The following is a 13,520-nucleotide window of genomic DNA, read 5'->3' as shown; positions in this document are numbered from 1 at the left end:
GTCAGTCCCTCAATGCTGGGGATGTTGGCCTGGTCGAGGACACTAACATTGGTACGTCTGACCTCCCAGGGGATTTGTAGGATCTTGTGGAGGAATCATTGGTGGGATTTCTCCAGCGACTTGAGTTGTCTACTGTACATGGTCCATGGCTCTGAGCCAGACAGGAGGGCGGGTATTACTACAGCCCTGTAGACCATGCACTTGGTGGTAGTTTTGAGGGCCTGGTCTTCGAACACTCTTTTCCTGAGGCGGCGGAAGGCCGCACTGGCGCACTGGAAGCGGTGTTGAATCTCCTCATCAATGTCTGCTTTTGTTGATAAGAGGCTCCCAAGGTATGGGAAATGGTCTACGTTGTCCAGGGCCACGCCATGGATCGTGATGACTGATGGGCAGTGCTGTGCCGCGAGGACAGGTTGGTGGAAGACCTTTGTCTTATGGATGTTTAGAATAAGGCTCATGTTTTCATATGCCTCAGTAAATACGTTGACTATATCCTGGAGTTCAGCTTCTGGATGTGTGCAGACATAGGTGTCGTCCGCATACTGTAGCTCAAAGACAGAGGTTGGGGTGGTCTTGGACCTGGCCTGGAGGTGGTGAAGGTTAAACAGCTTCCCACTGGTTCTGTAGTTTAGTTCCACTCCAGCGCGGAGCTTGTTGACTGTGAGGTGGAGCATGGCAGCGAGGGAGATTGAGAAGAGGGTTGGAGCAATGACACAGCCCTGTTTGACCCCAGTCTGGGCGTGGATTGGGTCTGTAATGGATCCGTTGGTAAGGATCACAGCTTGCATGTCGACGTGGAGCAGGTGAAGGAAGTTGGCGAACTTTTGGTGGGGCATCCAAAATGGAGGAGGATGCTGCATGGAACCTCGCGTTTGACAGTGTGAAAGGCCTTTGGAAGGTTGAAGAAGGCCATGTATATGGGATGGCGCTGTTCCCTGCATTTTTCCTGCAGCTGTTGCGCCTCAAAGATCATGTCCTTTGTGACCTGTAGGTGACGAAATGCGCACTGTGACTCCGGGAGGAGCTCCTCGGCCACAGGAAGAAGAGGGTTGAGGAGAACTCAATCGATAACTTTCCCAGTGGCTGATAGTAGGGAGATTCCTCGGTAGTTACCGCAGTAGCACTTGTCCCCTTTTTTAAAGATGGTCATAGTCACTGCATCACTGAGATCTCCCGGCATGCTCTCCTCCCTCCAGATGAGAGAGATGAGGTCATGGTGTCCACGCCAACAGTGCCTCTCCGCCATACTTTAGCGCCTCAGCAGGGATTCCATCTGCTCCCTTAGCCTTGTTGTTCTTGAGCTGTCTTATGGCTTTTTCTACCTTGTGCAACGTTGGAGTTTCATTGAGGTAGTGGCGGGTCGCATACTGCAGGATGGAGTCGAGAAAACTTGAGTCAAAGGTAGAGTCTCAATATCATGGCACCATGGAGGTAACATACCATCCTGGAGTGACATCTGTGGCCGCAGCAACAGCTGTCTGCTCCCCTGACTATCAAATCCCCTACTGCTATTGCTCCTCCATTCTTCTTCCTCCCCCCTTTGATGCTGAGCCATGCATGGTGCCACGGACTTGGCTCGGACTGCCCTCCCCAGAGGAAACATCGCTCCCACCAGTACCCAGAACAGAATACTGGTTGGAGAGTGAGATGCACTTAGGGTACTCCTGCACTACCTGCATGGTTCTCCTCTTCTGTCTTGTGGTCCCAGAGAAGGAGGGCAAGTTTCTTTCCCTATTGGACATTTGTACACCAGTAGGGTATTTGCAACAATCCAACAGTTCCATAGTCAATTTACTGCCACCCGATATTTATAGAATCAAACAGCACAGAACGAAGCCATTGGGAGCATTATGCCTCAGCTGGGTGTTTGAAAGTGTTATCAAATAAGCCCCACTCCTCTGCTTCTTCCCCATAGCTCTGGAAATATTTCATTTGCAAGTATATATATCACCTTCCCTTTTTGAATGTTAATATTGAATCTGTTTCCATCACATTTTCAGGCAGTATTTTCTAGATCATAACAACCTGCTGCATAAAAAGATCACCTCGTTTCCACTCGTTCTTTTACTAATTGCCATAAATCTGTGCCCTTTGGATACTGAGTGTTCTGCCCATGGAACAATTCATCATTTTGTATGCTATAAAAATACCCTCTAATATTTAAAGCCTTCTTTAAAGAACTATGTCTACTGTAAGGAGAACAATTCCAGATTATCTGGTCCCTCCATATCTCTGAGACCCCTCGTTATTGGTTTCATCCTGGTTAATCTCTTCTGCACCCGCTCCACTACCTTAACATCCTTCCTCATGTGTGGTGCGCAGTATTGGGCACAGTATTATAGCCGAGACATAACCAGTGTTTTAGAACGATATAGCCGAACTACCTTACTTTTCTAATCTATGCTTTTATTTAAAAAGCCTTCTTTAATTGCTTATTCAACTGGTCATGTCACCATCATAGATATGTGTATCTGGACTTCCAAATGAAGTGTGCCTTTCAGAGGCCCACTCTAGTGACATAGTGTTGCAGCCAGGGCAAATTGTTTAGGAAAATATGAATTGGTCCTGCTATTAAATACAGAATGTCAAATTGTAGCCAAGCTTTGCACACGAGCTGAGCAAAAACAATTTCAGGATGTAGCCTAGCTGCACTGGGCTAGCTGAGTATTCTTAGACTAACAGACAGTAATGGCAACTGCAGGTCAAGATGAACATACATCTATATAGATAAGAGCTCTACCATAGTCAAGAAATACAGACCATGGAGCAATACCATTTCTAGCCCGCTAGATAGGCGCAACTTGGAGATGCCAAAAACGTGCTGTGGAAACATTCTCAAAGGTCATGAGTTTATGTTCTGGTCTTGCGGTTAAGCTCGATGCACTTTTGAAATGTCACGGAGAGTCTGTGGTTAGTTCCTTGGAACTAGCGACGCATACGGACAACAGTTTTTGTCTTTAAAAGCTGGGTGAAATCTCCAACGGACAGACGTTGTTTGGACTTCCATCCAAACTGCCACTCTTCCTTGGACAAGGTATTCTCAAATAAACATATTTTGATTCTTTAGCAGACTTGTGTTGAGTCTTTATTTTGGTTCCACATCAATTGGCGATGAGGATGGGATCCATTGGGAGATGGACAGACGACTGTCGACAGACCATCTCAGAGTAAGTTTAACGTACCACTCCAAAATTAGATGAACTCTGTGACGAGACTGTCGGCCAACCACGGATTCCGAACGGTGAAAGTCTGCGAAATAACAAACATTGTCAGCGCGTGAGTGTGATGTTAGTTTAAAATCATCGATTTAGTTTAAGTCATTGATAAGAACTATGTTGCACAGAAAGTGTGTCGGTAGAATAATGTTTAAAGACGATTTAACATAGAGGTTGGATTAAACTACTGATTGGAGAGATATGAAGTTACCGGACAGGTGACATAGATCGTCAGACCATATAATGGCATCGGGCAAAGGATTAGACTGGAGGTTGGAGAACTCCCTTACTAAGTTCTACGCAGATGACAGGAAGTGGTTAATCGACAAAATGTTAAAAGGTGAGTGGGACCCGTCACAAGAACCAGCCGAAAAAAAGGTTTGGTGGGAAAAAGAGAAAAATAAGCGGGCCAAGAAAGCCGGTATAATTATAGTGCGACAGTTTTTACATATTAAATGACAAGATGAAACCCAAAATTGAGGAATTAGGGAAATTAAGGGAAGAAGTAAAGAAACTAAGAGAAGTTAATTGTTATGTCCTGAATAATGAATCTGACCAGATACTGTAAGCTCAAAGTAACGTGTGATCGTAGTCCTTTATTGCAGGTCTCCATAATGCCTCTCCAGCCTGTGAGGCCTCCTTATGTACAGGTGCTCCCAAGGGATTGTGGGATCCCTTGGCACTTCAGTGGCTGAGCCCTCTGGTGGTTAAACATGGTATTTACAGGTTTACATATATAACAACGCTCCCCCCCGCTCCCAAAGTCAATCGTAACTATTCACAATGTGAGTTGATCTGGGGCCTTCCTTTCCCTGGTTGATCATCTCGGTGCAAATGCTGGTTTTGGTGAGTCATTTGTTGAGCCCTCGCTGGGCTGCTGCGCAGCTGGCCTTGCTGGGCTGCTGGGCGTGGTGAGTCTTGCTGGGCTGCTGCGGGTGATGGGGGTTCTGCTTCGTGGTCAACCACTGGGTTGGTTGACACTTATGTATGTGTGGGAGGGTCGAAAAAGGTAGAATCTATTGTGGGTTGTTCTGGGTAGTCTGTAAATCTGAGTTTTGTTTGGTCCAAGTATTCCCTCCCTAAATGTCAGAATCAACTATTAAAGATATAATAGGAGCGCATTTGCAAAGCAGTGACAGGATTGGTCCAAGTCAGCATGGATTTATGAAAGAGAATTCATGCTTGACAAATCTAGAATTTTTTGAGGATGTAACTAATAGAGTGGACAAGGGAGAACCAGTGGATGTGGTATATTTGGACTTTCAAAAGACTTTTGACAGGGTCCCACATAATAGATTAGTGTGCAATATTAAACCACATGGTATTGGGGGTAATGTATTGATATGGATAGAGAACTGGTTGGCAGAAAGGAAGCAAAGAGTAGGAATAAATGGGTCCTTTTCAGAATGGCAAGCAGTGACTAGTGGAGTATCACAACTTTCAGTGCTGGGACCCCAGCTATTTACAATATACATTAATGATTTATATGAAGGAATTGAAAGTAATATCTCCAAGCTTGAAGATGACACTAAGCTGGGTAGCAGTGTGAGCTGTGAGGAGGATGCTAAGAGGCTGCAGAATGACTTGGACAGGTTAGGTGAGTGGGCAAATGCATAGCAGATGCAGTATAATGTAGATAAATGTGAGGTTATTCGCTTTGGTGGCAAAAACAGGAAGGCAGAATATTATGTGAATGGTGACAGATTAGAAAAAGGCAGGGATGGGGGGGGGGGGGTGGGATGCAACAAGACCTAGGTGTCATGATAAATCAGTCATTGAAAGTTGGCATGCAGGTAGGTAGAGCAGGTGGTGAAGAAGACAAATAGCATGTTGGCCTTCATAGCAAGAGGATGTGAGTATAGGAACAGGGAGGTCTTGCTGCAGTTGTACAGGGCCTTGGTGAGGTCACACCTTGAATATTGTGCACAGTTTGGTCTCCTAATCTGAGGAAGGACATTCTTGCTATTGAGGGAGTGCAGTGAAGGTTCACCAGACTGATTCCCGGGATGGCAGGACTGACATATAAAGAAGGAGTGGATCGACTAGGCTTATGTTCACTGGAATTTAGAAGAATGAGCGGGGATCTCATAGAAACATATAACATTCTGACGGGATTGGATAGGTTAGATGCAGGAAGAATGTTCCCGATGTTGTGGAAGTCCAGAACCAGGGGTCACAGTGTAAGTCTAAGGTGTAAGCCATTTGGACCGAGATGAGGGGAAACGTCTTCATTTAGATAATTTTGAACCTGTGGAACTCTCTACCACAGAAAGTTGTTGAGGCCAGTTCATTAGATATATTCAAAAGGGAGTTAGTTGTGGCCCTTACAGCTTAAGGGATCAAGGGATATGGAGACCAAGCAGGAATGGGGTACTAAATTTGCAAAAATAATCAGCCATGATCATATTGAGTGGTGGTGCAGCTTGAAGGGCCGAATGGCCTACTCCTGCACCTATTTTCTATGTTTCTATGTTTCTATGGTCCCTGTCTCTGATCCATACAGGAGGGTGGGCATTACTACAGCCCTGTAGACCATAAGCTTTGTGCCAGATTTAAAGGCCTGATATTCGAACACTCGCTTCCTCAGGTGGAAATGGAATCATATTGATTCTTCAGCTGAGGGAAAATGGTGGGTTGTCATCAGCAACAGATTTAATTGTCCAGGTTGTATCTGTAGCCATGAGATTTCTTGTGGGCTGGGTCACTGCTGAGGACATTCACGGCCGCTCTCTCCCATCTGTGCACCCACCTCCGGTCGTTCATACCTGCTGCAGAGACAGGACATGCCCACGGTTGATGATGGGACAATTGTTGGTCAGTATCTTTCTGTAAGCTTGACTAACTCGCTGTACAGCTCTCCCAACTATGACGCCTGTTGCAGGACGTCAGATGAGTTTGCATGGTCTACTGGACTGGGTGTACTTCTTTGTTACCGGATTCAATGCCTAGGACCGTCTGCTTTCATTTTTAGCAGCTTTTTCTTTATCAGTTTGAGGCCACTGAATGGCTTGCTCTGCCATTTCAGAGGGCAGTTAAGAGTCACAGATAGGCGAGACTGGGTAAAAATGGTGGGATTCCCTCCCTAAACGACATTAGTGAACCAGTTACCAATGCGACAGCCTCATGTTCTCTTCTTATTCCAGATGATTAGTTTTCTTCTGTTTAATATGAATCCAAATTCGCAAATTGCCAGAGTGAGATTTGAACTCTCATTCTCCAGAATTGTTTCGTAAACCTTTCGATTACTTGTATCATAAGGACTCTGCTACCATAGCCATGATTTTAAAAGGAACATATAAATGGCCAATAATAATGACAGAAGATTTAAATTTAAAGTACATTTATAACTATAATATTGTTCACACACCGGGTAAAAAGTAATTGTTGCTCGCTCTTTATCTGCCAGTTCAATTACATTTGCTTTGTCATCTCGTTTTTATTGGCACATCAGAGAATGACAGAGACAGACACAGTTATGGAAGCCTTTGCTCCGTGTCATCTGACTGCTGTTCTGCTGCATATAGTTCACAACGCACTTCAAAACAGTAACGACTGGTCGGTCTGCCAAAATATTTCGAAAATGGAAAGCTGATCTTCACTTGCTAGACAGTAACTCCAATTTTGGGCTCATGCCAGTCCAGTTCGTGTCCCGAGGAATGCTGAGCAAAGTAAAGGGCAGCCCAATGAAAAGCCAGATTTCAAAACCTGGGCTAGAGTTTATTTCCTAAAGATGGCTACGAAGAATGAATGTTCTTGGCGGCAGTAGGCACACCTATGTCTTCATGGAGACATAGCTGTCAACCACGAAACACATGTTTGGGAGGTAAGATCCATGGAGATTTTGAAATTGAAGGAGAAGGCCAAAGACTTGGAAACATTTGCCAGCCGGAGACATCCACACATTACAGCAGCAGGCACATGGCGAGCAGTAGAGAAGTCCAGACGATGCATGTCTTTGCCATTCTCTGAGGTGCAAAGATTTGCCAGAATGTCATGTAAATTCCATGAGCTGGCAAAAAAAACGTATGACAAATAACTGTGTTATGATCATTCGCAAGTTCTTTATTATTGACAACAGCCAACCCAGAGTGTGATCCACGGCAACAATACAGAACGTGCAAATTATCTTAACAAAGTAACAGGAGTTGATCATTCAGCCCCACGGGCCTGTTCAGCCTCACAGTCAGATTGTGGTTTCTGTATTTCAACTCCATTTACCCGCCTCTGTTCCATATCCCTTGATATACATATCCCTTGATATACATATCAAACATAAATCTGTCGCTCTCAGTCTCTAAAATTATTTTGTCAAATAATGTAATGCATAAACAGAGGGAATCAGAAAGAAAATTGAGTATCCGGCACAAACGAAATTAAAGAGGGAGAGTGAAAGATCGGAAGGAATCGGCAAGACAAGTAGAAAGAGGTTGAAGGCGAGAGAAGTCTGGACATTAATAGAGAGGGTTTAATAGGTTTATATGTAACCTTCAGGGCTTCTGACCAAGGGCCATGTGGTTCTTTGTCGGGGCGCAGACACAATTGGCTGAAATGGTTTCCTTCTGCTCTGTAGATTTCTGTGCTTCTATGTTTGTGTGGAAAGAGGTGGCACAGCTGAAACGATGTGACAGGGTTTGTGAGTAAATACATAGCAAGACGATAGCAGCAATAGCAGGACCGACATGGGGATGCACGTAGAGATTAATGATAATATCACATTGATGAACTAGGTTTTTGTATTTCTGCAAAGGTGATCTTCCGCTTGTATTTTGCATGTAATGTTTTAAACTTATAAATGGTGGCTCTGTCATTGCAATATTCATTGTTCCAAAAAGTTACTCAGCAGGTCAATGTGTAATGTTTCGTCACCTTAAATGAGAGTGATAGTTAAACGCCGCATGGGACCAAACCTGTTTGTTCAAGTGTCTGGAAGTAATGTCAGTAGGGATGCAGTCTAATTGTCCCACAAAGGGTTTACTTACACTATAAATAACTCTGTATTTTAACTTGATTACCTGATTGTTGAAATCCAAACAGTTAATTTTCAGCAGCGAATGAAATTGTCTCGACAGAGAAATGCATGGTCTAGGAATTGCGAGGATAGAAGCAGCTTATTACCCTATTCTGGCAACAGTTGGTGTGCCTGGTAGGTCACTATCAGCATCTATGGTGTAACTAACAGAATGTTTAACTATGTTGTTGCTTGTTCTGCAAACTGCTTTCAAGTTGAATGTTATTTTTCCCCGTTTGTGATATACTTGGAACATGTCCTTCTGGTCTTGTTGGTAAATGGAACGGGAAATTCCGCCTTGTTATGTGCTGAAAAAGTGCCTGGGTGCTGCAAAGCTCCTTGCTGCTACCTCACCAGGCAGCGGTAAATCATGCATATTTCACTCCTGACTGTGATCCACTAACTCCTGCTGAATTGCGCGCCTGTTCTGGGCATCGGGTTAGGAAGGATCGCTGTGAATGTCATGTTTTCCGAGGACCTATCCAGGCATGCGCCATTGCCTTCAGGATAGAACACTGAAGAAACGGATTACACATCAGAAAGTAACACATGTGACAGAAACTTTCGTCCTCCTTTGAAGGTGCAATTGTGTTTTGCCATCTAAGGTTTGTCTCCAATATTAATTATATTTGTGCTCATTGGCTTTACAGGATGTTTTATGCATTTGATCTCCATAGACAAATCTAGTTTCAGTGGCTGTGTCTCCTTGCAGACAATGCGGAAAACCAATCTTGGAAAGTGTTTCTCAAATGTCCTACCAAATATTTTAAAAGGTGTGTTAACTATGTTATTCTTTCAAGGTATTTTACTCATCCTCTGGGTCATTGCACAATGCAGCGAGTTTTACCCTTTGCCATCGGTCAGTAAATGGGCGGTAGCAGATCAGCCGCCGTTTTAAACTTCGCTCGATTCTCGTTGCATTGAAATGGTAGCTGGATCCGGTACCGAGCGCATTAACTATTGAGACTCATTTATCACACATGCGGGATTCTCTCACAGACCGGTCTGGTTGGGCAACTGAGCCACTCTGGCCAGAACACCCAGATTCACCATTGTCTGCCGAGTGTTCATGACTCTTTCCCTGACAGTGGTTTCCGTATTGGGTCTGGCGTCACTTCGGTTAAAGAGGGAGGATTAAATGGAGAGCATGAGTGGAATTTGGCGGTGAGTGTTCTTTAAAGTGCAGTGTTTCGGATCCATCTCCTATCCGGCGGATTCAACTGGCCTTTGCTTTGCTTGGGCCTTGTGCTGATGTATAAGGACTGTACACTACTAAACCTGGTGCAGATTATAGAATTAGATTCCTTTACTTATTATGTCATAATTCATTCACATTGCACAACTGCAAACCTAATCGAATTAATTACTTGCAGATGATGGGCAGCAACTCACCTCTGTGCTCGTGTTTACAACTTATTTCCAAATCTCAAAGTATCTCACAATGTGTGTGTCAATCATTCGGTTTTTCTGTGTTATGGTTGAAGGCAAATTTGGTTTCCTAATCTCTGTTTTCTGATTGAACTCACCTTTTCACCTTTTGCTTTCAAAGTTTGTGGTGTCCCACACTCGCAGTGTCGGAATCTACTCAGTAAACTTAATTTCAAGGGTGACAAGAGAATACTCAGCTGTGTGGTGAGTGTGCCAGTGCAGCCTCCGGTCGCCTGAGGAAGAAAGTGTTTGAAGATGAGGATCTCAAACCCGGCACCAAGTTCATGGTCTACAGTGGCTTGGTGGTACCCGCCGTCCTGTATGCTTCAGAGACATGGACTATGTACAGCAGGCGCCTCAAAACATTGGAGAAGTACCACCAATTCTGCCTCAGCAAAATCCTGCAAATCCATTGGCAGGATAGGCGCACCAACATCGGTGTCCTTGCTCAGGCCAATATCCCCAGCATCGAAGCACTGAACATGCTCGATCTGTTCCACTGGACGGGTGACATCGCCCGCATGCCAGACACGAGACGCCCAAAGCAAGCGCTCTACTCGGAGCTCCGACACAGCAAGCCAGCCCCACATGGGCAGAGGAAACACTTCAAAAAATTTAACATCCCCAGCAACACTTGGGAATCCTTGGCCCAACACGAGCCAAAGTGGAGGAAAAGTATCCGGGAAGGTGCTGAACACCTCGAGCCTCTTCGCCTAGAGCAAGCTTAAGCCCAGCGTCAACAGCAGAAGGAGTGCACGGCAAACCAGGCTCCCCACCCACCCATTCTTTCAACTACCCTTTGCCCCACCTGTGGGAGAGACTGTAGATCCCGCATTGGACTCTTCAGTCACCTGAGAACTAATTTCTAGTGTGGAAGCAAGTCATCCTCGGCTCCAAGGGACTGCCTATGATGCGGGGTCACGGGGCCACCGACACCTGAAATGAAACCCCAGCATGAGCTGTACCTTTGTAAGAGGAGCGAAGGGGCAAAATAACAAAATAAACACATTTGCAGTCCACGTACATCAGCTAAACTGATAGGTGATTTCTCAGCATGGTTAGTAGTTTTAATGTTTCTTTATCTCTCCTTCTCACAGTGAACCTGATGGCGATTGTGATCCTGTCTCGGGGAAAGTGTGGACTCTCCAAATGCATCACTCGCTACCTGGTGGCCATGGCTACGGCGGATCTCATGGTGATTGTCTGTGATGTGATCGTCTATCGGATCGCTGTGCTTTATTGGTGGGACACTTTCCTGCTCTACACTCCTGTGTGCAGATTCATTCTCTTTCTGTCTCCTACTGCCACAGACAGTTCTGTTTGGTTAACGGTCGCTTTTACCTTTGATCGGTTTGTTGTCATTTGTTGTCAGAAGATGAAAACCAAATATTGCACCGAGAAAACCGCGGCTGTGGTTATAGTGACTTTGAGTGCGCTGTTCTGTTTAAAGAACATTCCCTGGCCCTTCGTATATCAAACTAATAGAGCAACTAATAACATACCGCGGGGTTGCCATGTATCAGCACAATTTTATATTGCACTCACATGGAGAGCTTTTTCTTGGTTTGAACAGCTGTTAACCCCATTGCTTCCCTTCTGTGTGATTTTACTGTTGAACGCTCTCACCGTCAGACGCATTTTAGTGGCCAGTCGGGCCCGAAGGAACCTCCGGGATGGCAGCAATGGTGGAAATGAACAGGACACTGAGATGAGGAAGCGCAGAAGGTCCATTGTTTTGCTTTTTGCTATATCTGGCAGTTTTATCCTGCTCTGGGTAACAACGGTCGTATATTTCTTATATTATCGAATTACAGGCGCCTATTACCTCAGATCTTGGCTTAGCCCTAATGCAACATTGCAACAAACGGGAATTATGCTTCGGCTCCTGAGTTCCTGCATGAACACAGCCATTTACACAGTGACCCAGAGTAAATTCAGAGAGGAGCTGTTCAGTGCGATGAAATATCCCTTTACTCTAATTGGCAAATTACTTAAATTAGGTAAACGGATGAACTGAATCACGAACTGACTTCAAAATATCACAACTGAACTCCAATTCAAAATGATCACATTCAGGTACAAAAATAACTCAATAATGTTCCTATTCTGTATCCTTTAAATGCATTTGTTGGTGGTAGTTCTCTCAAAATAAAATTTAGCAGCTGGCGAAGAAATGAACAAATGTAACGGATGATATTACGAAAACATGTTTCTGTATTTTGATCACATTGTTTGTCGTGGAGCTGAGCGACACAGTGAAGCCAATCTATTATAACTGGCTGATGATACCCACGGGCAACATGACAAAGCAAGAAAGGACGTGACCATGCAGGATGAGGAAATAATCACATTGTTGAGGATGCACAGTTTTCATTGGTCCATGGAGTAGGGGTGTTGGGGAATAATCGAGCGATGATCTCGTCAGTGTGTCACAAAGAGGTCAAGATGCACGTGAAGGACTGTGCATTGTGGTCACAGATACAGAGGATGTCAATGATAATATTGACCACGGAGGCCCGGGTGCTGTGCTCTTGGGAGGAACCAGAGGAAAGAGATTTGAATAGATCGTTGTAGGCATACTGAGATGAGAGGCGAAAACATGTTTGAAGATCATAGACAGAAAAGCAAGGTTAAAGATGTCAAATTGGAAGGTAGTTTTGAAGGAATTTGCTGGAATTCTTTGAGGATGTAAAGAAAAGGTTGGATAAAGAGAGGAACCAGTGGATGTGGTGTATTTGGACTTCCAGAAGGCATTTGACAAGTTGCCACATAAAAGGTTACTGCACAAGATAAAAGTTCACGGGGTTGTGGATAATATTTTAGCATGGATAGGGGATTGGGTAATGAACAGAAAACAGAGAGTTGGGATAAATGGTTCATTCTCGGTTTGACAATCAGTAACCAGTGGGGTGCTGCAGGCATCAGTGCTGGGACCCCAACTGTTTCCAACATATATTAATGACTTGGAAGAAAGGACCGAGTGTAACGTAGCCATATTTGCTGATGATACAAAGATAGGAGGAAAAGCAATGTGTGAGGAGGACACAAAAAATCTGCAAAAGGACATAGACAGGCTAAGCGAGTGGGCAGATGGAGTATGATGTTGGAAAGTGTGAGGTCATGCACTTTGGCAGAAATAATCAAAGAGCAAGTTATTATTTAAATGGAGAAATATTGCAAAGTGCTGCCCCAGCGGGACCTGGGGGTACTTGTGCATGAAACACAAAAGTTTAGTTTGCAGGTACAGCAAGTGATCAGGGAATGGAGTATAAAAGTAGGGAAGTCTTGCTACAATTGTACAGGATATTGGTGAGGTCACACCTGGAATACTGCGTGCAGTTTTATTTTCCATATTTACGAAAGGATAACCTTGCTTTGGAGGCAGTTCAGAGAAGGTTCACTCGGTTGATTCCGGAGATGAGGGGGTTGACTTATGAGGAAAGGTTGAGTAGGTTGGGCCTCTACTCATTGGAATTCAGAAGAATGAGAGGTGATCTTATCGAAACGCATAAGATTATGAGGGGGTTTGACAAGGTGGATGCAGAGAGGATGTTTCCACTGATAAGGGAGACTAGAAGTAGAGGGTCTAATCTTAGAATAAGGGGCCACCCATTTAAAACTGAGATGAGGAGAAATTTATTTTCTCAAATGGTTGTAGATCTGTGGAAATCACTCAGAGAGTTGTGGAAGCTGGGACATTGAATACATTTAAGACAGAAATAGACATTTTCTTAAACGATAAGGGAATAAGGGGTTATGGGAAGCATGCAGGGAAGTGGACCTGAGTCCATGATCGGATCAGCCACGATCGTATTAAATGGCGAAGTAGGCTCGAGAGGCTGCATGGCCTACTCCTGCTCCTATTTCTT

At 44.5% G+C, this 13,520-nt stretch overlaps 1 protein-coding gene across 1 annotated transcript; it reads left to right on the top strand.

The window, feature by feature from the left end:
• The first annotated feature begins 841 nt into the window (after positions 1-841).
• Positions 842-11,668, top strand: LOC139232796 (probable G-protein coupled receptor 139). Its single transcript, XM_070863289.1, has 4 exons — positions 842-987; positions 8,285-8,358; positions 9,874-10,195; positions 10,705-11,668. Exons 1-4 carry the CDS (start codon positions 842-844, stop codon positions 11,666-11,668), a joined length of 1,506 nt encoding a protein of 501 aa, XP_070719390.1.
• The last annotated feature ends 1,852 nt before the right edge of the window (positions 11,669-13,520 follow it).

The sequence above is a fragment of the Pristiophorus japonicus genome, chromosome 20 (genome assembly GCF_044704955.1).
Source record: "Pristiophorus japonicus isolate sPriJap1 chromosome 20, sPriJap1.hap1, whole genome shotgun sequence".
Taxonomy (NCBI): domain Eukaryota; kingdom Metazoa; phylum Chordata; class Chondrichthyes; family Pristiophoridae; genus Pristiophorus; species Pristiophorus japonicus.
Note: the sequence above shows the minus strand (reverse complement) of the source record. Positions and strands in the feature narration are given on the sequence as shown.

Excerpts from the sequence above, each read along its gene's own strand:
- LOC139232796 (XM_070863289.1), top strand. The coding sequence starts at position 842 with ATGGAGGAGGATGCTGCATGGAACCTCGCGTTTGACAGTGTGAAAGGC. Across the intron at positions 988-8,284 it reads GATCATGTCCTTTGTGACCT|AGAAATGCATGGTCTAGGAA; the intron begins GTAGGTGACGAA and ends TTGTCTCGACAG. Across the intron at positions 8,359-9,873 it reads GGCAACAGTTGGTGTGCCTG|CCTCCGGTCGCCTGAGGAAG; the intron begins GTAGGTCACTAT and ends GTGCCAGTGCAG.